The following is a 27077-nucleotide window of genomic DNA, read 5'->3' as shown; positions in this document are numbered from 1 at the left end:
GTTCCCAAGTTCTCAATTTTACCCACTCAAAAACATTATTAAGTAACAGCAGAATAGTTTGCCACCTTCCTTTACTCATTGTTGCTGTGTATGTATCAAGAAACATTTTGCATTAGTTGTATGAATTGAGCTGGTAAGTCTCCCAAGTATATCTTTTTAGATTAAAATTTACAATTATTGTTCCCTTCTCTTCAACCCCTCACCTTTTGTCTCTTGTTCAGTGTAAACTAATCTCTTTTTTCATTCCGGCTTACTTTCATTTTTCTGTCATTTGTTGCTTCCAAGTAATTTATTGTCAAGAGTTTTTGTGGTTCTACTGTGAATGATATTTAAAGTTGATCTTTTTTAAAAAAAGTCTAGAAGTCAATGAAATTTGCTTTCTAATACTGTTCAAGTGAAATTGATCCATTTTAAAGATTTGTGCTCAAAGTGCTGACTTCTTTCTTGGCTTAAATACAAAGATCTAACTTTAGCACTGTTAGAAATTCCAGGTCTTGACTTGAGTATTCTGTTGAGGACACGGGGATACTGGTCCACCAGTAATACTTTGAGCATCTTGGGTTTAGAATATTGTGCTGTACACTAAAATTTAAATCTCTTAGACAAAGACCAAGGATAAACTTTGTAGTTCGAGTTTTACTTCAACCAAGCATACAAAGAATATTGCAAGCGTTCAGAGTGTTGCCCCTTCGTCAGGTGAATTGTCTTGACCTGACGAAGAGTCTATGATCTGAAAGTTTGTGATTTCAAATAAACCTGTTGGACTATAATCTGGTTTCATGTGATTCCAGACTTTGTCCATCCAAGTCCAATGCTGGCAACTCCGCATCACAGATTGAACAGATTCATCTTGATCCAGAGATTTTACTTCTGGAACAATAAACTTGGATCTCCTGACCAAGGAAATGGCTGTGGAACTGAATAATTACTTTGCATCAGTCTTCACGGTGGAAGACACCAATAGTATCCCAAACATGTAAGAGAGTCAGGGGGCAGAGCTGAGTATGGTGGCCATCACCAAGGAGAAGGTGCTAGAAAAAGTGAATGGCCTGAAGATGGATAAATCACCCGGACCAAATGGTCTACACCCCAGAGTTCTAAGGGAGATAGTGCAGGTATTAGTGGTGATCTTTCAGCAATCACTGGAGTCCGGGAGGGTCCTGGAGGACTGGAAAATTGCTAACGTGACACCCCTGCTTAAAAAGGGAGTAAGGCAAAAGACGGCAAAAGCCAATTAGCCTAACTTCAGTCATGGGAAAGGCTTTGGAGTCCATTGTGAAGGTTGAAATTTCTGAATACTTAGAAATGTATATAAAATAGGGCAAAGTGAGCATGGTTTCATCAAGGGGAGGTCATGCCCGACAAATCTGCCAGAATTTTGAAGTAACCAGCAGGTTAAACCTAGGAGAGTCAATGAATGTTATCTATCTGGACTTTAAGAAGGCCTTTGACAAGGTGCAACACAGGAGGTTGCTGAATAAGATAAGGGCCCATGGTGTTAGAGGCAAGATGCTAACATGGATAGAAGATTGGCTGTCTGGCAAAATGTACAGAGAGTGGGGATAAAAGGGTCCTTGTCAGGATGGCAGCCAGTGACAAGTGGTGTTCCGCAAGGTTCAGTGTTAGGACCACAACTTTTCACTCTGTACATTTAATGATCTAGATGAAGGAACTGAGGGCATTCTGCTGAAGTTTGCAGATGATACAAAGATAGGTAAAGGAACAGGTAGTATTGAGTAAGTGGGGAGGCTGCAAAAGGATTTGGACAGACTAGGAGAGTGGGCAAAGAGGTGGCAGATGGAGTACAATGTGGCAAAGTATAAAGTCATGCACTTTGGTAAGAAGAATAGAAGCATGGACTATTTTCTAAATGGGAAGCAAATTCAGAAGTCTGAAGTGCAAAGAGATTTGGGAGTTCAAGTCTAGGATTCTTGCAAGGTAAACTTGCAGGTTGGATCAGTAGTGAGGAAGGCAAATGCGATATTGGTAGTTATTTTGAGAGGATTTGAATATAAAAGCAGGGATGTATTTCTGAGGTTCTAGAAGACTCTAGACATTCCACATTTGGAGTATTCTGCACAGTTTTGGACCCCATGTCTCAGGAAGGATGTACTGGCCCTGCAGTGTGTTCAGAGGAGATTCATGCAATTGGTTCCAGCACAACATATGAAGAACATTTGACAACTCTGGGTCTATACTTGATGGAGTTTGGAAGGGTGGGGAGGGGATCTAATTGAAATTTACAGACTACCGAATGGCCTGTTGAGAGTGGATGTTGGGAAGATGTTTCCATTGGTAGGACTTAAGGACACAGCCTTGGAGTAAAGGGAAGACATTTTAGAACAGAAATAAGGAGAAACTTCTTCAGCCAGAGAGTGGTGAATGTATGGAATTCACTACCACAAAAGGCTGTGGAGACCAGGTCATTTGAGTATATTAAGACCGAGATTCTTGATTGTCGAGGGTATCGAGGGTTACAGGGAGAAAGCAGGAGAATGGGGACAAGAAACTTATCAGCCATGATTGAATGGCAAAACAGACATGATGGGCTGAATGGCCTAATTTCTGTTCTTATGGTGTTAGAAGTGTGACAATCGGATAGAGAACATCCCCATTGACAGGCTAATCAGCCAATGATTGCTGTTCAGGTGAGCATCAGTAATCATTGGTCCATTAGAACATGCCATAATCAGGAATGTTCCTCTGACAATTATTACCTGTTACGTGTCCTGGGTAATTCTGTTGGAGATAGCTGGAACCTGCATTGCCAGGTGAGTTCAACATCATATGGTTGCTCATATTTTCTCCTTTTCTGAATTGAATATAGAAGTAAATAATTGTTTATGGACTTTTGTATAATTATATACAATACATTAACACATTTCTGCAATGACTAATTCATCATGTGATGAATTAATTAGTTTCAGACATAATGAGTCATGTAGATGAAACACGGGAGCAATTGGTTGTTACACTGTTCACCATCAGCACCTCTGACTCTCTCTGCTGAACTGGAGCATTTGTCCAGCAGCTCCTTTCTTGGACTCTTGCTTTATGATCCAGAACTCGTTAATGAGCTTCATTATTAAATGTTCAGCACAATGGATATAATCTTCAAATTATTCGCTCGTGTTTCACATTTTTCTCATGGTGATGAAAATGTAGAATTTCAAGACCAATGTTGCTACTTGTGTCATTTGTTTTTAAAACTGCTGACACAGGGCACTCTTGAACTGGCTGCGATCATCTTCGGAGGCTTGGATTTTATGCAGCCTGTCGAGCTGGGCAATGACTTCACGGTCCACTTGATTGTACAGAAGCTTTGTATAGGATTCGTAGCAATAAGGAAACCTCACTTGATGGAGCTGGAGGGTGGAAGCAGCTGACATGGGATTTTGAGCTGCCAGTGGTCAGTTGACAATTGGGTTCCTTCATGAGCCCACTAGCACTCATTATTCCACTACAATTTACTAGTGGCTTAGGGATCAAATGAAGGTGGCAAACATCTCCTGAGATTCTCTGAGGGTTGCCCAATAAAGCCTGTCTAGTTTACCTACAGCTTCCCAGAAGTAGTGTCCCTTCACTGTTAAGGACTCTGACCCGCACTGAAAGCTATTTCTTCGTCTCCAACCCCTCCCCTGTGACTCCTGTCCTGCCTTTGTTTACCGGTGGCCTAGGCTTGCTCCAGGATCCTGGACCTTAGTTCGAGGGAATATCATCAGTAGCCATGGCTCCTGTTGGCGAGGTCTGTGGACCCCAGTTGATTTTTCCTGGCAAGTGGAAACTACCACCATTAGTAGTCTTAACTGTGAGGCATTTACCAACAGCCAACTACTCAGTTCCTGAAGGGAACTTTAGTCTCCCCCACTAAACTGATGATTAAAGCCACCCCTGTCGATTCACCAAAATCCAGATCATAGATGCTTGAAACAGTATTGAGTATTATTGCATGTGTGGTGTAGCCCTCCTCAAATGCCTGTGTCACTGCTCATTCAGTTAGGGGAACAGAGGGCACATTATTCACTTCTGTCCTTCACCGAGAGAATAATGTTTTGTATCATTAACATAAGCTGAAGTTCCATTAAATCTGTTGCTATTGTTTAAAAATCTGTTCGTCCTTTCAGCTATTGTGCCCTGGGGTAAAAAAAGCAGGCTGTGTTAACCCTGTAAAATTTAATGTCAGTGCATTCTGTCTGAGTGAGGATTAACTCCCACATGGTGCATTCTGTGAACAAGCAAAGCTCTCATGTTTCTGATCTGATCACTGGGGAGAGTAAAGACACTGGTTCTTTTTAATTAATCTTCTCCCAGGGCCTTCATTCAGCAACAGATACATTTGATGTTTTTTTTGTACAGATTTACTAATCAGAAGAATTGTCTTTATTCCTTGATTTGATTAGAAGTGCTTTTTAAAAAAAAAATCAAATAGCACTTGTAAGCTCTGAGGTACGCAATTTAACTTGACTTGTAAGGCTTGAGTCAATTACAATTACTATATTTTCTTAAGTAGTTGTGGAGGTCTAAAAGTTCCCAGTCCTGTTTAGCTACAAGAGCATTCTGGACATATGATTTCTGTGAAACCTGTGAAAATATCAGGTTTATCACAATAAGTATGAAAGACTAACTTCATGTGGGGAATGGGATGAATTGGGATATCAACTCATTAATTCTGGTGAACTGGGTACTTGTCCCCTGTTATGTTCTTTTGACTGATCTTGGTCTTCTGCTTCTCCTTCTACACACCCATCCACAGAGGTATTGCTTATGAACCCTTGCTAATTGCTGCTCCTTTGCATGGTCAGTGGCATCCCTGAACACTGGTATATGAACACATGAAAGCATATGATCTCTCTGGTTGGGTGTTATGTATCCAGTTTCTTCAGGCTGATAGCTATCTTACTGATATCACTTCTTGTCATCTTCTGACTAGAGTCACAGAGGTGTACTGTACAGCACGGAAACAGACCCTTTGGTCCAACTCATCCATACTGACCAGATATCCTAAATTAAACTAGTCCCATTTCTCTCTCAACCCTTCCTATTCATGTGCCCATCCAGATGCTTTTTAAATGCTGTAATTGTACCAGCCCCCAGCAGCTCATTCCATACACATACCGCCTTCTGCATGAAAATGTTGTCCTTTCGGCCCCTTTTAAATTTTTTTTCCCCCCCTCACCCTAAACCTATGCCCTCTAGTTCTGGACACCCTCAATAGATCTTGTCTATTTACCACATCCATGTTCCTCATGATTTTATAAAATAATATAGACAGGTCTCAGCAAAACATATAATCAAAAATGAACCCAGTTGACTCATTGTTGTAGATTTACAGCAAGGTTATACTTAAAAACTATGCACTTAGCTTCTCTTGTGCTGTGAGCTCTCCCATGCAGGTTCCTCCAAGGTCAGCTGTGAATTTCGCTGTCTGTAAATTTTTCTTAGAGGCACTATGATATCCAGAGATACTTGAACTCAAATAGCAAAGGCAGTAGCTGTGCAGATTCACTGCTGGGTCAGTGTAGGTTTCTTTCTCTGACCATGTGGTCTCTGTCTTTGTCCCTCTTCCTCCTTTTAAAGTGCTGTTGTTTGACTTTCCTCAAAGTTCTAAAACAACGGAACAGCTCATAGAATAGTAATTACTGTTCTTGGAATTTGAGGAAATCACCTCCAACACCTAAAATACCTCAAAAGGAGCAGCTCTTAAGAGCACACTTTTTTCCTGTCCTCCATCTTGGATTACCCATGATCCTAGTTCCCTAAGAAGACAGCTTTGTGGATAAATCACTTGAATTAAAGGTAACTTCAGCAAATATTAAGAAATCTCACAGACTATCAAATACTGAAACAATTATTTAAACTGTAAGAACAAATTACTGCAGATGCTGGAATCTGTACCAAAAACAAAGAATGCTGGAGACTCCAGCAGGTCAGGCAGCATGAAGAGAAAGCAAGTTAATGTTTTAAGCTGAAGTGTGGAAGGGACAGCATTTATGCTATAGTTTGTTGTGGAGGAAGGCGGTGTGCAGGTAATGGATGGGGTGGGGTACAGGGAATAAGGATGTTGATAGTTCAGAATAAGTCTTTGTCATGTGAGAATGGCGGAATATTGCCAGACTGCAAAGAACAAGCAGTCACACTGGGGTAAAGGGGAGGTGGGAGAGGATATGATGACAGAATGTAATAAGTACAGTTAAAAGAAAGGTAAGGAATGGAAGTGGGTTCACAATCTTAAGGTGTTGAACTCAATATTAAGTCCAGAAAGCTATAAAGTACCTCATCTGAAGATGGGATGTTGTTCCTCCAGTTTTCACTCTGATTTACTGGGGCATTGCAGCATGCTGAGGACAGACACGTGAGTATGTGAGCAGGATGCTGTGTTAAAATGACCAGCTGTGGGAAGGATGGTGTTATGCTTGTGCACAGACCGGAGGTGTTCTGCAAAGTGGTCACCCAGCCTGCATTTGGCTTCTCCAATATAGAGTAGATCACATTGGGTGCAACAAATACAATACACAAGATTGGACGAGATAGAGGTGAAATGCTGCTACACTTGGAAAGACTGTTTAGGCCTTTGATGGTGAGTAGGGAGGAGGTGAAGGGGCAGGTGTTGCGCCTTCTGTGGTTACATGGGATGATGCTGTGTGAAGCGGGATCGTGTTAGTGATTAGGGTGGACTAGGGTGTGCCAGAGAGAACAATCCCTGCAAAATGCAGATGGGGGCATGTGGAGAAGATGTGCTGGTCGTGGCATTCTGCCGGAGTTGTCTGAAATGGTGGAGAATAATCTTTTTGAATGCAGAGGCTGGTGGGATGAAAAGTTAGGGCAAGGGGTTCTGATCCCACTGTTGAGTGATGGAAAGGGGTGAGTGCAGAAGTATGGGTGATAGGTCTGACACAGTTGAGGACCACCTTAACCACGTGAGCGAAAACCATTGTTATGGAAGAAGGAAGCCATGTCAGCAGCATTGTTTTGAAAGGTGTGGCATCATCTGAACACTGTGTGTGGCATGTAGCAACCAAAATATGACCCCCTCAAGTAAACAAGTTAAGCCTTAACTCAACTTGGCTATGACCTGATTAATGGTAGAATTTAGCTATGATTTTGACCAGTATCTGTCTCTGGAAGTGTCCAGGGTTTAATCCTTGTGCAGTTTTGTTCTTTTAAGTTCCGCTGCTGAATTGTTCAGATGTTGGTTTCTTCAGATTTTTATCCTTGGGGTCTGTGATGTCATATTCATGATGATTCTTTAGATTATTTCATCCAAAATATTGCAAGTCTGCAGCTTGCCTTCTTATTAGAAGTAGCTTCTTTGTTCCTGTTTACGTTTAGCCTTAAATTGTCTGTTTGAAGACACTGCTTTCCTGCAGATCCTTAAACTGATTGCCCTGCAAAAGAACTTATCTTTGTAGTGTAAAGCAGCCAGTTATCAATTTGATGTCAACCAGTTTTGTTCATGTAGCTTTAAACTCCCTTTTTTCCCCAGACATGGCTGATTTGCTTTCAATCCTTGTATAGACTTGTCCTTAATAGCTTATTCCAGACAGAATTATTGCTGATTTCTTCCATATGGAAAAGTTTATCTTTAAATCCTTTCAATCCATGAACAGTTATGAGAGCAACCTTTTCATTATAGCTTTTCCTTGTTAGTATACCAAGCTTATAGGTTTCAACTAAGGTAATGAGGCACTGCAAGGTAATTTCTGTTTATGTCTAATGGTTACATCTGAAGGTTCTGCAGAGTTCCAGATCCTATCAATAAATTTCAGTTAAAAGAAACATTTGCTAACGTGTGACTTTGCAGTAACTCTTGCTTCCTGTAACAAGCTAATTTAAAAAGTCACTTTTTGTTTTCCAGAGAAATAAGAATCTCATTTCCAGAAATCAAAACCTTTCACTGAACTAATCTTAATTTCAAAGTGTTGCATGTACTTTGGCATATTACATATTAATAATTGTTTCACTTTAAAGCACCACAAGTTTAAAAATTAAGCCAATCAATGGCATAAAACTATTTCTTCTGAGTAATGTCAACCAGAATTTTGTGTAGTATATGTCTATTGACTTGATTACGCAGATTATTACCACTGGAGTAATTTAACTCTTGTAGGTACTAGAAATTTGGGTTTCTGACTGTATAAGGACAGACTGTGTGTGGGCACAATTGTTGAAAGAAAAAGTTCCTGTAAATCTGTAACTTTAATGTGTGGCATCTGGAATACAGTTTTATTTTGAATACATCTGCAATATCTTGTGACAAGTAACATTACATAATCCATCTGGCCCATATTTGTATAATCCTCAAGAAGCTGCAAACAGCTCTTTGAAAGTAATGCTTCATGTTCTTCAAGATGATGAATAATTTGCACTCTGTCATGAAAGAACACCAAGCAAATTCATCTGTCTATTTAACTTTCCTTTACCAGAATCCAATTTTGTTTCTCTTCAGGATGCTAGGCATATTTAGCTTAAACTTAGTAATGCCTGTGTTCAAGAATTTATAATAAAAATATAATTGACACCATCTAAATGGAGAGTCTTTTGCTGCAAATTTTACAAGGGCTAATTATAATAGGACAAACTCAAGGAATTGAGTATTTCAGATATTTCTTGGCTACACCAAACCTACAATGTAATCACACCTTAGTAAAAATCAAGTAAAGGTTTTAAGACCATGATTCAGTTTGTGCTGTTAGATTGCAGACTCTAACAATCCAGCTTTGAATTCCATTTAAGTCACAAGAGGCATCTTTACTCATGCATATTTGGTCTTGTTGAGTGACAAGAAAACTAACTAAAATTAAGTCAATTCAATATAATAGGCATACAGCCCTTTCCATGTCGGTAATAAGAATGAAAACGATTGTACTTTGAACGGTGAAGAGGCGGTATTGCAAGCCTCACTAAACAGTGCTTTAGCTGTGAGTGCAATTCAACTCCTTCACACCGTTGAGATCATCAACTTCAAATTGTGTCAATTTGTTTTCTCTGACATTAGAGACTGATGTCCTTTTACTTTCAACATCCATGGTGAACATGAGAGCATTATCTGATACAATCAATAGAAGAAAATGAAAAACTAGGAAATGCTGTCTCAGAAATCTTGATCAGTCTTGGCATTGGTTAACCATAATCTAGTTGAATGGTGAAAGATGTTCAAGGGGATAAATGACCTAATCGTCTTCCCTTTTCTTGTGGTTTAGTAGTGAAAGCATGTTTACGAGTCAGAAGGTTGTAGATTCAAGTTATCTAGGCTGACACTTCCATTCAAAGCTGAAGGATGGCTGTACTGTTGGAGGTTTCTGAAACATTGAACCAAAACTCTCATGCCACCCTCTTAGTTAGACGTAAACTATCTCCAGCACTATTTTAAGCAAACCGACATAATGTTACCAATATTAGATATGTGAATCATCATTGAAGCATATGGGGTGAAACGTATAACCAGAAGTTAATATTTAACTACACTCAATAACAAAGTCAAATATAAGAACTATTTTCAGATCAAGGCCTGAAATTAATCATGCTTGCATTAATGATTTGAATTAATATGAAGATGTTGAAGTTATTCTGTTAAATTATTTCTTGAAGCATTGTAAAGGTGTTTTATGATTAAAGAGGATTGGTTGTGCAAAATTATAGTCTTGGTTGTTGACTTTGTATGTCAGTTTTCCCTGGATGCTATTTGTATGATTAAATATCTTAAATGAAATATGTGACTCCTAAAAGTAAGCACTATAAAATGAACAACCAGCCTCAGCAATACAGGTATGATCTCCACCCCATGTTTGCCTCTGGTACTAATAGGCCTTGGAAAATTAACATTACCTTTTAGTTCTAATGATACAGGCAAGAACATAATCATTTTGAGATTTAAATTATTGAATTTAGTATAGAGATTCGATCTGAGCTTTAGACTTCACCCTATTTGTGGTGGAATCTTAGTTATGTTGAAACATTTTAGGTAGGCTCAACAGAATCTTTCACTCAATTCCTTTCATGATGGGTTCAATTTAGAGAGTGTCACAAACTATGGTGATAAATGAGACATGTTCAAGATAGGGAAAGTGTCTCAGAACATTTTTTAAGCCAAGGCTTTAAGGTGGGTGACATATTGAAATTCTGCAACATGGGAATACAGTGATAGATGATGTTAGCATCTTCTGAAATTTGGGCATTGTGCAAAATGGCTTGAGGACTGATGATTGATTTTGCCCTCAGCAACATTAGAGGTTGGGTACCTTATCATCTTTGTCAATTTCATTAATGCCTTAGTGTCCTGTGCTACATGCTGGTGTAGTGTTCTGGTGGTGTGCTATTTTTGACGTGTAATTTAGAAGAAGCAGTTATTTATTCAGGTCTAAACATTTCACTTTTCTCTTTGCAGAAGAAATGGAAGTTAAGCCTCCGTCATCAGCACAGCACAGATATGGTAATGCATCTCTGCTTTATAACCACTTTTCTTCAGCTAGCTGCAACAAAGCAATCACTATACATTTACAAACTTATTTTTACTTGAGTTAAGCTGGAAAAAACAAACTTCAAATCTTATAGTTGATATTCTTTTGGATTTGGTGAAGTTACTATAATCTATAATCAGACACTGTCCATGTTGGGCACCAATTCAACTTTACCTAATAGTTACTGATCAATGACATAAGATTGTGGGTCTCGGGAAGTGAGTGATATTATTGAAATTCTTTGTGAACTGGACACTGTAATTTTTCTGATGCTCTAATATCTCATTCTTAGCTTCTAGGATATGAACAAACTATTGAGACCAGGCCATTGACAAACTAGCAATTAGCTTTATTTTCAAAGTGCTTAATCTGAGAATAAGGTGCATAAGGAATTGCAGTCCATTTGAAATACTTCATTTAATATAATAAGTATAAAACATATTCCATTGGGATAAACATATCGATCAAAATAATAAATTCTTCACCTTTTTAAGACACCACTAAACATTTGCAGAACCTTGCTCCATTCTGCCTCACTAACCAGATCTCTGCGAGCATTATTTCTGAACTCTTTTTTTTGCTCAGCTGGGCCAGAAGCCAGAGGCTGGACATCGCTAATGTCTGCTTGGTTGAGAGGCTGGTCAAACCAGGATATAAACTTCCAACCATTGAGCCAAATTGAAAGAGCCTGAAAGTGTGTGAATGTCAATCGGAAAGATGTTAACTAACCTCCCATTACCTCAGGCAGATTTTAATGCAGGACACCATTCCTTCTGTTAGTTGAGCTGGATCCAATTCTTTGTACTGACTTGTAATTCTCATTCCCAAAAGCTGTATGCGTACTGAGTTCAGTTTACTGGCATGATCTTAATGAAAATTGATCTGAAATCTCCTCTTTGTTCTGGACATACACAATAATTCCCAAAGGCACCAAAAATTATTAAATGGGTATCAATGTCTTAAACAAGTTCTATTCAAATTTCCTCTGACTGTAGGAACACAATGTGATTCAATCACAGCGTCTTGATGTTGAGGTCAGGCCATTACTCTGCCATGTCACAATTTTCGTCACAGAATTACCAAATTAGAGATGCAAGAGGAGAAAAGAAAATGTCTAAGAAAATTGTTCAGCAAAATGCTAATTGTAGAAAATAAAATTTTATTTTCCCCCATAGCTTTCTGTAAACTCCTTTGAAAGCCACATTTAAGTGACGAATAATCTGACTGGTGATAATTTGGACTTGACAGGGATTGCTGAAATTACAATTCTGATATTTTTGTATGTCTTGAGCATAAAATGTGTAAATCAATATAGTTTTGATAACTTTAAGTGAAAATATATTGATTTTAAGCTGACTGTTAGAATTCTGTTGTGGTCATAAATTGTAATGTTTAATTATAGTGAGTTTCTATTTAATTTCTTACTTGGGGAAAACATCTTTCATTCAATTATGTTTATGTCTTACAGTTTTTCTTCATAGTGCGATACCTTTCATTGGGTTTGGTTTCCTGGACAATGCTATAATGATTGTCGCAGTAAGTACTTCACCTATGTCCTTTGTTTCATTGTTTATCATAGACACTAATCTTAAAGGGAACATTTTAAGAAATGTGACTAGACCCTAATTGACATTTGGAAAGATTGGAAAGGAAATTCTTATTGGATTTGATTTGGGGTGGGAAGATACCTGTGTGGAGCACAAAATTATTAACATTAGACTCTGAATAGCTAACTTCCATGCTGTGATTCAGGGGTAAGTCCACTGTATAGGTTTTGTAGAGAAGCAAAATTTATCTGTACAGTGCTTCACTGCAGGGCAGTATAATGTCAGTTTGAACAAGGGGAAAAGAAATCCTTTTTGTTTGACTTGAGTCAGGTGACATCTGAAAGAGTGGCAACAGGGGACTATTTAGACTTTTGGAATCCCTAGAGTGTGGAAGAAGGCCATTTGGCCCAATAAGTCCACATGGACTCTCTGGAGAACATCCCTTCCAGACCCACCACCCTACTCTATCCCCATAACCCTGCATTTCCAATGGCTAATCCATAATGGCCTGCATATCACTGACACTACGGGTAGTTTAATATGACCGATCCATCTAACCTGCGCATCCTTGGACTGTTGGAGGAAACTGGACTACCTGGAGAAACCCACGCAGTGCGAGAATGTTTTCAGACTCCACACAGTCACTTGCCCATGGGTGGAATTGTACCCGGGTCCCTGGAGCTGTGAGACAGCAGTGCTAACCACTGAAAACTGGCATGGTGGATTGCACCTAACTGTGTCTGTGTACCTTCCAGTAATTAGATACATTAAGCATTCCTTGGAAATGGTATACTTGCATAACCTAAGGATGTAGGCAGTTTTTGTTTCTCTCATGTTTGAATGGTTTTGTCTGATAAACCAAGCACCTGATGCTCATAGGTAGAATTAAAGAGTGGCAGTTTTTTTCCGGATGGGCTGAATGGCTTTTTTCTGTGCCATAACGTTTCTTTGATTTTAGTTTTGGAAGGTGATTTCTAGAACTAAAGGCAGTCTAAAATAGTCACAGAAGGACAGAAACAGTTGTTTAAGTGATATGTTGAAAGTGGCATTCTAATTATCAATTTGCTTTTCAATCCATCTTCCCGATTAACCTTTATTGTTAGCACTGACTGCAGAAAGAAGACAGGAGCCTCATTATGGCATGAAGTCCTTAAGCACAACTAAGGCTAAACAGTTGCAAAGGACATTGTAGAAAAAATGCCATATTGTTCCTTGAGATTGTAGTTGACTTCACTGGGACAGTGCAGAAGACAAAGATTGGGACATCAGAATGAGAGCTAGTGGGTGATGAAATTGGCAAGTAAGGGGAAGATCAGGCTTACAAGTAGAACATTTTTGTGAAATCTTCTCCATGTAATGAAGCTTAGAGTAGTTATTAGATACGGGCCCAGGATAATGGTATGGGAAATGTGTAGGGAAATATTGCATCCCTTATGCTTATAGAGGAAAGCGTGTGGGAGAGGAAAACAGGAGCTGTAAGGATGAACCAAGGTGTCATGGAGGGATTGGTTACTCTATAAAGCTTAGAGGAAAGGGATGGGCATATTTTATGGGATTGGGGTGACAGAAGATCATCCAGGTGAAAGGGAAACAAGATAATAGGCACCAAATGGTGGACTTGCCAAAGACGGCCACATCCAATGAAATTATTTTTCAAGTTGCCCATTACAGTTCTGAAAATGGAAAAAAAAAGGGACAATTGGGTGGACTCCATTGCAGAATTACTTGCAGGAGAATGTGCTTACTTAAGGAATTAAAAAGGAACCATATTTTGAGCACACTTTCAATTGTTGTCTGCAGCAAGAAACTCTAATTTCTTGTTCCAGTTGTTTAAAGAACTCCCTGTAATTTGAGTTTTTTTTTCAAAAATTACCGTAGGAGAAATTCAGTGGAAATAAATTTCTAACAAACTAAAGTAAACAGGATCCTCAAGACAATCCATGAGTTAAATAGTTATCAAACCTCCCTATTTTCTCCTGTTATTATTTTGCCATCCATTGTTGAAATGACCCTATTATAATATATCTCTGCCAGGTATTCGGGAAATTACACTAATTCTAAGTGAGAATTGTTGGAGATACTATATATTTAAAAAAAAAGGAGAAGCTGATTGGATTGTACCAGAAAAAGGGAAAGTGTTTTTAGTCTGATAGTAGATGCCACACTGATTTTTCATTATTTTCATTTTTATTGTTTTATCAATTTTGATTTGGAGCAGTGAACTGGGAACTGTTGGCTAAATATGACTTTGGACTTTTGTTAGCAGCTTGTGTTAAAAGGTAAACAGACCAAACAAACGTTTTTGTTTATTTGTGAGACCAGGCCTGAAAGTTAATTGCAGGTTGGTTCCTCATCAAAAGATTCTGTAGACCCTTCGATACCAGGGGAGGTCATTATGTTTAAGCAGGTAGCAGAGTATGGCTGTTAATGAGGTCAGTACCTTTGGAATGGGTTCCAGTATGTCTAGAAGGTACTTTATTCTCCAACAGATGGCAGATGTTGTGTAGTAACTGGGGCTTATGCTGGAGATGGTCAGTCTGTCAAGGAGTGGTTAGTGTGTGAATTAGGTTTTGGACTCATACGCCTAAAGTCCAAAACTTTTCTGTGAGAAGGAATTTGGCTGTTGGTGCTACAGCATAAAAATTTGAAAGCTTTCTGCCTAACTTAACACAAGCAGCTCTTGGAAGCTCAAACAATAGAAAGCTAAGTTAAAAGCATGACTGCCTTTATTTGAGTGAACTGTCAAGGTGACCCCAATCAACATCTTAAAAAAAATCAATCAAGAAACAATCATCTATGCTGGTCAAACAACACATTGTGAAAATCACTTCAGTAATCTGCCTAGTTTTATTTTCTTTTATCTATTTATTTGTGTTTTTGTCTTTTGTATGAATGGAGCTGAAACCAAAGATTTTTGGGTTTATGGAACAGCTAAATTAGATTAGATCGTTTAACTTTGCTCTACTGAAGTTATTGCATTGTTTAAAAAATTGCTAAATCTTTCACTTAAACAACAAGCTGGTGTTGAGAATTGATTGTTCACATAATCTAGGATTGAACATTAAAAAAAAGTCTGGTTAAGAATCTTTTTGTGGTCAATTTTGTGCAATTTTTGAAGTTTTTAATTTTACTCGGTTGTGAATACAGAAGGAGGGAGTCTGATTTGGTTCAGCTGTCTGACTCCATGTCATAATTCAATTGAGAAGACAGGACATTGGTTAGGCTACTTTTGGAATACTGTGTTCAATTCTAGTCTTCCTACCATAGGAATAATGTTGTGAAAGGATTCAGAAAAGATTTGCAAAGTTGTTGCCAAAGTTGGAGGGTTTGAGCTCGTGGGAAAGCCTAAATAGGTTGGGGCTATTTTCCCTAGAGTATGGAGGCTGAGGGATGACCTTGCACAAGTTTATAAATTCATGATGGGCATGTACAGGATGAATAATCATAGTCTTTTTCCCAGGGGAGGGGGCGTCCAAAACTGGAGGGCATTGGTTTAGGGTGAGAGAGAAAAGATTTAGAAGGGATCAAAGGGGCAATTTTATCAAGCGGAGGATAGTGCATGTATGGAATGAACTGCTAGAGGAAGTGATGGGGACTGGTACAATTACAACATTCAAAAGACATCTGGATGGGTACATGAGTAGGAAAGGTTTAGAAGGATTCGGGCCAAATATTGGCAAATGGAATGAGATTAATTTGGGATATCTGGTTGCCATGGACAAGTTGGATTGATGGATCTGTGATGAACAGTTCTATGACTCTGAGCTTGGGATCAAATGGTGTGCAGCATTAGTCCTTAAACTGACCCGGTAATATAAAGTTAAATATTTTATTATATTGTACTTGCTACCTTTTAGAGTAGCACTTTGAAATGAGCCAGACCTTACATGTGCTTGGCTTAAAGTAGTGAAACATTTTATTACAATATTAATTTTTGCTCTTTTTCATAGGGGACACAGATTGAGTTATCCATTGGAGTTATTTTTGGCATTTCCACAATGGCAGGTGAGCATTTTTAAAATAATTTTTGTCCATTCAAGAAATCTTTGAATTGCTTCTGGGTTGTTGTCAATTTTATGTACTTGGGAATGTTTTTTCCCACCTCACCACAATTTTGAAATTGGTCAATTCCGAAAGAATTGGCTGTCACCCTGTATAGCAAATTGTGGGTGTAACACTTCGATGGAAGTTAGGTTTCTGACCGAATCATGCAGCACAAAAGAGACCCTTCAGCCCATCAACTCTGCACCAATTTGTCCACACGAATCCCACTTGCCAGCACTTGGGCTATAGCCTTAAACGTTATGACATTTCAATTACTGCTCAGAACAGGACATGTTTACACGGCAGCAACCGGATGCTTAGATTGCTGAAGCAGCAGCATGACAGACTTGGTTCCCATTATTGTGTATCTGTAAGCAGTTCACAAAGTATCTAACTTTCAAACAAATATCCACTGGGCTTCAATTACCTCTTAATGTTTTTCAGTTTCAACTTACTCAAGCACATGTTTGTGTTGGCTGCCATATTACAAGAAGATGTTACACCATTAACCTGGGGTCATGAAGACAGCCAGTATGCTTTAGTTATCATTACCTTCAGTTTCTAGCTGTAAGTGTGCACGTCTGTGTCCTTAGAAAATGTATGCCTGCCAGCTCCTAATTGTCACCATCTCAATTTCTTTTCTTTGGAAGATCTACTGGGTTTTTTTATTCATTCATGGGATGTGAGCATTGCTGGCTTGCCAGTATTTATTGCCCACCCTTAGTTGCCCTTGAGAAGGTAGTGGTGAGCTGCCCAGCTTAGTGGTATTATTGCTGGATTATTAATTTAAGACACTTGGGTACCTGGGTTCTAATCCTGCCACGGCAGAATTTAAATTGTATAAAAATCTAGAATTCACAGTCTGGTGAAACTATGAAACCATTGTCGATTGTTGGAAAAACCCATCTAGTCCAATAATGTCCTTCAGGGAAGGAAACTGCCAACCTTATCTGGACTGGACTACATGTGACTCCAAATCCATAGGAAAATGGATGACCCTTAATTGCCCTATAGGTAATTAGGGATAGCAGTAAATGCTGGCTGAGACAGTGATGTCCTCATCCTGTGAATGATTGATTTTTTTAAAAAATCCACTGCAGTCCATGTGCTCTGGGTGACCCACAGTGCTGCTAGGGAGTGAATTCTAGTATTTTGACCTGGCAAAGTGAAGGAATGGTAATGTATTTCCAAGTCAGAATGGTGAGTAGCTTGGAGGGTAACTTGCAATTAGTGGTGTTCCTATATATCTGCTGCCCTTGTCCTTCTAGATGGAAGTGGTCGTGGGTTAGGAAGGATTGGTCTAAGAAACTTTGGTAAATTTCTGCAGTGCATCTTGATATCCATAAGGAAGTAATCCTTCACTACGTATTCATTTTCTTCAAATAACTCTCAGAACATATAGGTCAATTACAGTGCAAAATGATTTACATTTGTGCTCGGTATTTTGTTCAGGTTTAGCAAAGTCAACTCTTACAATTGTATATTAATAAATTATTTCCCCAGAATGAGAAATAGCTTTTGAGAAGCCCATTAATTCTTATAGGTGCTGCTAATAAGAAAACATCATTAGTGCATGTTGTTGTCTTGGGTTTTATTCAGCATGAAGCAGTCTTTTTACAAGCCAGTGAAATGAGAGAAACTGTGTATTGTCATGTAACCCAATAAATCCACTAGTTATTTTTAGGATTTTCACACCTGACATTCCATTTCTGACTGTGGCTTAAAGAACTGCTAAAAACACAAAGCAAGTGATATAGCCTGATGTGGCTCTGTAAGATTTACACCCAAGAAAACTGGTTACATTGCATTTGTTGAAGGGCAGAAATATGGACATCAGTAAAACTTTGCTCCCTTGTCACCCACCCACAATTTATCTCCCACCTGATCCTCCCTCTCCCCTCCCTTCCTCGGTCTCCCACCCCCCACTCCCCCACTTCTCGGTCTCTTCTCTTCTTCTCTTTCTCTTTCCCCCCCCCCCACTTCTCGGTTTCCCTCCCACCCACTCACTACTTCTCAGTTTCCTCTCTCCTCTTCCCCCCCCCCCCCCCCCCCACTACTTCTCGGTCTCCTCTTCCCCCATCAACCTCTCACTCTCACCCCAAATCCCCACTCTCCTCTCCCTTTCCCCACCTCCCTGCTCTTTCCTTCCTCCCCCAATTCCCTGCCCTCCCCACTCTTCCCTCCCTTTCATGTTGAACACTTAACAGTATTTTCAGTCATGGAAGACGTTGCCACTTAAGAAATTCCAAGCAGGTACAGGGAGTCACCAAAATAATCCGAGCATAAAAACGGTAATGAAGAAAATAAGGATTTTAAAAAGGCCCCATGTTCAGATTAATTCCCTTCTGAAGGTTTAAAAGAAGTTGATGAGAAGATTTTAACTGCCCTAAACCGAGTACAGCCTACACTCCAGGCACACAGTGCATGGTAACCGCCGGGTTTCAGACACAATGTTTTCGACATTCACTGTTTTGAAGTATCAGACCACATCTATTTGTGTCCAAGAGTGATCATCTGCCGGGTGTTTTTAATGTGACAAAGACCACATCATTTCCTGGTCCTGAATTGTGTTGAATACAGCAATTGATGAGCTCGAACCATGTCCACCACCAATGGGCTCCCACGTGTTCGCAAATCCATTAAAGAAATCACAGGTTCAATTCCCAGTGTGTGCCGAGTTTACTAATCACGGCAGGCAGTGGTAAAGATCCTAAAATTACTCTTATCATTTTGGGATTATTGAGGGAAGAAGTCAGCCGGAATCTGTTGTAATTGCTTTCCAATGAGTCCTGCTGCGTAGTTTGTACCTATTTGACTGTCGGGGGAGAGCGGAATTGACGATGTTCATCTCTAATGTCCCTCGGGCAACTCACATAATCAAGAATCTCCTCTCTAAATTAACTGTACTTCAGCATTGTGCCTTCAGCAGAGGGAAATAAATAAAATTGTGCCGTCTAATTATTTATGAAACAGACCCAATTTGTTGACCTTCTGTCTACAATTTGACTAATTCTATCCTTTCTTTATAAACAAAACAGCTGCAGCGCTCGGCAACCTTGTGTCTGACGTAGCTGGCCTGGGGTAAGTATAATTTATGAATTTGAATAATTATAAACACGAGGACTTCAGATTAAGTTTTGTCATATTTCTAGCACTTCCCCAATTTCCTACAAGCGAGCGGTTCCTTGTTGGGCACTGTATTCAGCTGAAGGATGTTATGTTTTTAATGTAACTAACATTGCTGTTGAACTGTATAACTTCTGACAAATACTTACGGCCATATTTTTACTTTATCAGCTTCTATCAACTTTAACTGTTCATCTTAGATTTTGGTAACAAAGACAGAAGGTGCTGGAGAAGCTCAGCAGGTCTGGCAGCATCTGTGCAGAGAAATCAGAGTTAATGTTTCAGGTCCCGTGACCCTTCCTCAGAACTGACGGTAGCTAGGAAAGTGTCAGTTTTTAAATGCAGAAATTAGGGTCGGAAGAGGAGGTGAGGAGTACACGATAGATGGGGATGAATTCCATGGGGAGAGAAGAACAGTTGGACAGACAAAAGAGTGGATAACCATCTGCCAGGGAGGGTGAACAGCTGTTAATGTAGACTATCAATAGGTAGTGAGTCATGGCAGACTATGTAATAACAAGTCCTGTTGTGGGAGTTGCACACCTACAAGGCCATGACACACTACGTATTGTTAGCCACTAACCGTCTCCATTAACATCTATTCCCTGCCCTCCCCCCCCCCCCCGATAGAATGTTATCTACCCCTTTGTCTGTCATTTACTACTTACCCCCTCCTCCTACTCTATCTTCTGCATGGTAAAACAACATTTTCCTAGCTACCATCAGTCTGAGGATGGGTCACTGGACTGAAAACTTAACTCTGATTTCTCTGCTCAGGTGCTGCCAGACCTGAGCCTTTCAAGCAACTTCTGGTTTTGCTTCTGATTTACAGCAACCACAGTTCGTTCAGTTTTTATTTAGATTTTGGTCAATTCATTCTTTGATCTACATATTTTTGCTGTGCCAGTTATTTCAGGATTTTGGCTCAGAAAATTGGTAGGCAGTGAAGAAACAAATTAGATAAAAACTGTAGGTCCTGACAGTATTCTGGCTAGAGTTTTTGGAAAAAATGTATTTACAGGATGAGGGTGTTGCTGGCTAGGCCAGCATTTATTACCTACCCCTGGTGTCCTAAAGGAGGTGATGGTGAGCTCTGTTCTTGAATCTGTTGGTGCAGGGATACCCAAAATGCTGTTAGGAAGGGAGCTCCAAGATTTTGACATGAAACACCCCCTGTCAGGACCGTTTGTGTGCTCTAGAATGAGCAGTGTCCCAGCCAAACTGCTCCAGTACAGCTACAAGATTTATATATACTTGACAGTGGAAAATTGCTCTGATCTATTCTGTCCATGAAAGTTGGACAAATGTAGCCTAATCTAGCCTTTTATTGTCTTTTTTAAAGTGTGGGGTTTCATTAGGACCACCAGCTCTGGACTTCATTACAACCTTGGCAAACATGGGTAAGAGGTTATTTGAAGAATGGTGGTATGCTGGTCATATCATTGTACTAGCAATCCAGAGGCCTAAAATAATGCTCTGGAGACTTGGGTAAGGATGTCACCAGTGCAACTGATGAAGTTTAATATAATCTGGAATATAAAGTTTATCCCTGTGATTTTGACCATGAAACTATCATCAATTGTTGTAAACTAACTTCCTTCAGGGAAGGAAATGGTGTCCTAACATGATCTGGCCTACATGTGACTCCAGACCCACAGCAATATGGTTGGCTGTGCAATTGCCATGGCAAGTCACTCAGTTCAAAAACAATTGTGACGAGCAACAAATACCGACCTTGCCAGTGACACCTGCATCCATGAATGAATAATGAACATCTCAGATGAGATGAGGATTACTGCCCTTGATATATGTGCAGCATTTGACCCAAGAGAGAGATCAACAGCCTTAGCAAAACTGAAGTCAATGGTCTTAGGGAAAAGCTCCACAGGTTGTAGTCATACCTTGCTCAAAGGAAGATGCTTTTGGATGTTGGAGGTTCGTACTGGATGTGACAGGATTTTCCTGAGGTAAACATGGTATCAGAATGGAGCTCTTCACTGATAATTCCAGTACTCAGCCCCATTCACAATTTCTCACCTACCGAAGCGATCCACATGCAACAAGACCTGGTGGAGGCTTGACTTGATCGTTGACAAGTAACATTTGTGCCACACAAGTGCCAGGGCAAGACCATCACCAACAAGAATGTGTAATCATCTCCCCTTGAGCTTCAGTGGCACCATCGCCACTGCATTCTCCATCAACTTCCTGAGGGTCATCATTGACCAGAAATGAATTGGCTCATCTGTGTAAATATTTCAGCCACAACAGGTGGTCAGAATCTGGAAGTTCTGCAAGTAACTTGCTTCTTGACTACTCAAAGCCTAACTGCCCACTACAAGTGAGGAATGTGATGGAATGCTGTCCATTTGCTGGATGCGTGCACCTCCAAACCGAAAGGCTGGTAATCTTTGAGGCAAAGGCAGTAATCAGGTTTGAAAACATCTGTAGTAAAAGAAGCCATTAATATTTTAAGTTGTAAGTGACTCTAATTTAGAAGGAACCTTTTGAATATTCACTCCTTCCATCACTGGCATGTACCATCTGCACGGTGTTTTATAGCAGTTTGCCCATGCTGCTGCTTCGTCACCTTCTAGACCTGTATCCTCTGCCACTGAGATGTGTAAGGGCAGCAAATGTATAGGAACATTACGAAGAACATGTTCCACTCAGTCTCTCTCACGATCCTGATTTGGAGCGACTACATTGTTGGGTCTAAAATCCTGGAGCTCTACAACTGTATTGTGGGTGTACTGACACTGCACAGATTATAGTGGATTAAAAAGGCAGCTCACGAACACTTTCTTGAAGAGAATTAAGGATGTGAGCCATCACTATTTTGCTATATTTTCCAGCAGTACCAACATCCCTTGAATATTTAAAAAATTATATTCTCAGTTATCTATGCTCTTAAGGACAAGAAATATACTTGAGGTACTTTCTCTGTATAACTGTGTTTTACAAAAGTCGTTTCTGTTGGACAGATATCTAAGAGCATTGACTGATTGGTGTACAAGATATATGCTAACTTATTCTTAAATGGAAATTTTGCAATCTATTAACCCATTCCACATTATATACAGATTGTTAGGCAAAGAATTAGTTTTAAAAGAAGCACATAAAGTCATTGGATATTGTGTACTTTTTCACCCCTTGGACTAATGAATATCATCTTTGGGTGGAGAGCCATCAGTTTCAGTGTCTGTTAGACAGTGGATAAACTGTTTTTGGAATGTTGGATATTTTGTACGAGATCTTTGGATTTGTTGAGACTGTAATGCATTAGCATATTTCATAGATCTTACACAAATGAAAAATTAATCAACATTTTTGTCCTGCTCTATTCTGATTAAAGCAATTTAATTATTGAATGAAAACAGTTTTGAAGAGTGTTTATTAGAATTTTAATGTGATGAATCACATCCGTTTAGAGCAATGTTTTGACCCCTTGAATGAGGTCTTCACTTGCCTGTTATTGGAAATAGGACAGCAGTTCAGGCAGCATCCAAGTTTCGAAGCTACTTTTGGATGCTGCCTGAACTGCTGTGCTCTTCCAGCACCACTAATCCAGAATCTGGTTTCCAGCATCTGCAGTCATTGTTTTTGCCTCTGTTATTGGAAATACACATTCCTTTGTGCTGTGTTATGTATCTTGTGCCTATGTCATGCTGGCGCAAAAACAAATTGCTGGAAAAGCTCAGCAGGCCTCACATCTATGGAAAGAATTCAGAATTAATGTTTTGGGTTGAGTGGTCCTTCAGTGCAGTCTGTTGGATAAATTTTTCCCCAAGAGAATTTAAGATTTCAGAGGAAGGGAATGCTGGGTACGCGCTCGGGAAGAAATCTGTAAACCATCCACTAATTTACATGCTGATTATGTCCCTCAGGGATTGCTCATGTTTTTGAAAAAAAGATAAAACTGCCTTCTGTTTTCACTGTTTACTTATTCATTTACATAATCTAAATTATACTGTGAAAAGTCTTTCTCACTTTTCAAACTTATAATTTTTTTACTTTGCAACCCTATTTACCAACTGTTGTGGTGTGCAAGAAATAGACTATGATTGTGAACTGAACTGAAGCTTGCAAATACATTCAATTCAGACAGATGGTTGGACTAAACATTAGTTGAGATGGAAAGCAATATGCTTTTGTGATGTTAGTTCAATACCAACTTGTCTGTGTTAAAGTCTGTCCCAATCAGATTGGTTGGAGTGAACATTCTTTTGAACATGGAAGTATTTGTAACATTCTTCCCATCTTGAAATATTATACAGTACACCATTTTTTAAAAAAGGCTATAAAACTACCCTGCTGTCAGGGGCACAGCAGTTTTTCTTATTCGCTTATGGGACGTGGGCATTGGCTGGCCAGCATTTATTGCCCATCCCTATACATACACCTGCATACATGAGCCTACTTTAAAGAGGTCTGGGAGCTGACTGCCTGTTGCATTCCCTCTCTAGGAATATGTGATTGTGACTTAATATGTGATTAATCTAATGAAGCTTAATACTATTTTTGACTGCTTCAGACTTGCAGGGTATGTGGAGGCTCTTGCATCAAGACTGGGTCTACCAAGTCCTGATCTAAACCCAAAACAGGCTGATATGTGGCAAACACGACTTAGCTCGCAGCTGGTGAGTGCTTAAATTTTCAGCTACTCCTATGCTATATTCCCTTTCTCTTTTCTTTCTTTCCTGATTACAAATATCTCAGCAGCCTGCCTTGTATGTTGGAAAATATTATATCGGAAGCCAGGCAAACTCCTGTCCGTTCACATCAATTTACAGACTCATCTTACAGGCTCCTTGCTGCAGCTTACACAACGCAGTTTGGTTAAGCTGCCTGCCATGAAAATTAGATTATGTTGGAATGAATTAGATTTTACTAAATGACTTTGGAGCTGGTAAAATTAATTAACAGGTTCCCATTGAATCTGTTAATCATCTGTATTGCATAACGAGTAACCCTTCTTTGGAAAAATAGGGGAAACTAGCACAGTTAACCTTCATGTTTAAATTATTTAAACTTCTCTGATCAGGTGTTTGTCATCTTTTCCTCCAAAGGTAAAAAAAAAGAGACACTAGGTGTCATGCCATTAGTGTCATGGTAGAATCTGAGTGCTCACAAGCTATTTTCATGTTTGTCTGGATGTGAAAGTCAGCTGAGAGATTGATAGGAACAGGAAAAGATGAATCAATCTCTTGAGTCTGTTCCATCATTCAATAAAATAATGGCTGTCTGTATCTCCAATCAAAACCCTCCCTTATATCATAACCATTTAAAATTTGAATTGATCTCACCTCAACAGCTTTTTCTGGGCAGAGGAAGTTCCAGATTTCCATTATCCCCTTGTATGAAAAAAATGCTTCCTGTCATCACCCTGTATGTACTCACTATAATTTCGAGGTTCTGCTCTTGACTGCTGCCAGAGGAAATAGTTTCCAGCTGTTAACTTGATCAAATGTTGAACCACTTTAAACGTTTCAATTAGATCTTCCTTTAAGTTTCTACCCAAATATTTTCTATGGGTGTACTGTACAAATTATTATCGTGAGTAACTCATTTTACTCTGGTGGGTACAGGCAGATCCAATCAAAGACTGTTGTGACCCTTTCTTACAAAGATAGGCCAGTCTTCAGATGTGTTAGTTTGTCTAGATTGCCTCTGACCTTAAGTAATACAAGAGTGTACCTCAAGCATGGAAATTTTCGTGAATGTTGGTGGATACATCATTATCCAGTGACAATAATATGGCTGCTGGAAGGGCTATATTTATACCTGGGTCTGGTTTGATTTTCTCTTGTTTTGTTTTGAAGATTATGTGATGAATTGTAATCGTACCCGCATGGTGTTTCTATTTTGACAAAATGTGGCCATATTTTGAACTAGATGGAGACTGCTTGAGAACATGATATCTTTGGATCTCTGATTTGTATTTGACTACTGTGATATGATAGGCCAATGGCATTCTAATATTTGTCTTCAGTATAAGATGCAGTCTTTGAGTACAGATTTGTGTTAAATAAGGCTGGACTCAGTTTTCTCTTAACTCAACTGAAGTTTGATGCTTTCTTTTAAGGTGCTGAAGTGTTGCTGGTGATATCATGAGAACCATTCTATAAGGTCATTTCATATACTGTTCCAGGTAGCCACTATTCTGCTTTTAACATCTTCAACAGAAGATGTTGTGGAAGAGACTAGGGAAAGAATGCAAATGAATTAGTTCAGAATTGGAAATTTATTTTGTAAAGGTGGAGTAGAAAAATGGGGAGGTTATTGAATGAATGTGATAACCCTCAATAATGGGAGAATACCAACTCCTTTTTTTTTAAGGTGCTTAACTGTCCAACTTACCAGACACCAGGAAGGATTCTAAATGAAAAACTTCAGTCCCTTTTTTAATCCACATTGTACTTGGGGGACTTATGTGCAGAAGATGGATTTGTTGTGTGGATCATGGGTGTAAAGGTGAGAGGGACTCCTGCTTTGTTAGAAAATGGCCATTAAGCAGAAGGAAATCGGTTGGAGTCCCCTATTTTTTGACTGTTGTCTAGCTACATCTGGACTACGTCTGCTAGAAATCTGGAGTCAGAAAACAGAGTCATGGTTACTATACTCTGTCACATCAGCAAATATCCTGTTGAGATCCTAACTCTACTGTCCCAGTAAAAGTGACAGCTTTGAGACGAACAACTGGAAAAGTGAACTTCTGTTTGCAAAGAGATTCAGGTACCAACTAAAAGGCCAAAATTAAATCAAGGACCATTATCACACTCATCACCCAAATACCTTTCTTTAAATCCTGGATTACGTCATCTAGACTGCTTCGTTCTTTGTTCTTTTCCTTTACCCCTTGTCCTGATAATATAGCTTCCATGAAATGGTCTGCTTGCTATAGTAGCCTAGTGCTATGGTAGCATTGAAGCTCTCGTGTACTGTTGGCATTGCTGAACTTGGCTGAAGTCTAGATCACAGTTGAAATGTTCCTCATTCCACAAGGATGTGTTGGCAGAACATTAAGATATTTACTGACAAGGTAACGCAGTTATTATTTGTAGATTGACAGGGGCTGAATTCTCTTCAAGAAGTTCAAAATCGATTTGGATTAGCATATCATCTCTTGAAATTTCATGAATCATGAAGTCTGTTTCAGCTTTAAGGTTTTGTTTTGTGATATTTCATTATAGTATGCCATCTAAATATTTATTTTCAGGGAAAGGTTAGATCCTTCTGAGGAGCTGATTTTTCTGATTTGCTGGTTAAGCTATGCTGTGCACGTAGACAATTTTCTGAACATGACTCATTCATTCCACCCTGACTTGCCAAAAAAATTCAGTGAGCCATTTTGGATGACCACCTTGACCCCAGTGCCTGAGGATGTACAGATTTCAGGATGGGTGATTATATGCTCAATGATCTTTGTTGTGTTGGATTTTTACTTTTTAAAAAAAATCCTAGTGAGCTTATCCAGTTTTTAAACCTGCTCAAAGCTGAGTTTAAATCAATTTAGACTTCAGAATTTTTCAAGGAATTAGCATAACTTTAAGATGAATTTAAGGTAACATAAATTGCTATGAAAATGATAGCAAGAAAAGATGCATAGTTTATCCAGCTTACCCCCCCCCCCCGCCTCACTATTGCAATGTATTGTATATTATAAATCAATCCACACTCACCCAGAGCCATTGTAATCTCCTGGGGGAGATCACTAATCAAATAAATGAAAACAAAGGTTAATTGGAAAAGGTGGCAATAACTGGAAAATTGACCTTTGAACCAACTGGGGCAGCCATCCAACATTAGACTAGGAGACCACCCTAGCCCTGATTAGTGTTATCATTGCAAGGTAACTCCCTTTTCCATGAGATGGTCTCTGCCTAAGCCTGAGATAGGTTCA

General features: G+C 39.3%; 1 protein-coding gene across 2 annotated transcripts in view; it reads left to right on the top strand.

Annotated features, from left to right (window-relative positions):
* tmem65 (transmembrane protein 65) overlaps nt 1–27077 on the top strand; it is an 80787-nt gene that overhangs the window by 36894 nt on the left and 16816 nt on the right. For both annotated transcript variants that reach the window (XM_072570741.1, XM_072570740.1), the window contains 5 exons: nt 10385–10429; nt 11926–11993; nt 15955–16009; nt 19087–19129; nt 23709–23814. In XM_072570741.1, coding sequence (XP_072426842.1) covers nt 10385–10429; nt 11926–11993; nt 15955–16009; nt 19087–19129; nt 23709–23814 — 317 coding nt within the window. The remainder of the gene's footprint in view (nt 1–10384; nt 10430–11925; nt 11994–15954; nt 16010–19086; nt 19130–23708; nt 23815–27077) is intronic.

The sequence above is a fragment of the Chiloscyllium punctatum genome, chromosome 5, assembly GCF_047496795.1.
Source record: "Chiloscyllium punctatum isolate Juve2018m chromosome 5, sChiPun1.3, whole genome shotgun sequence".
NCBI classification, from domain to species: Eukaryota; Metazoa; Chordata; class Chondrichthyes; order Orectolobiformes; family Hemiscylliidae; genus Chiloscyllium; species Chiloscyllium punctatum.
This window is presented reverse-complemented; position numbering and strand designations above follow the sequence as displayed.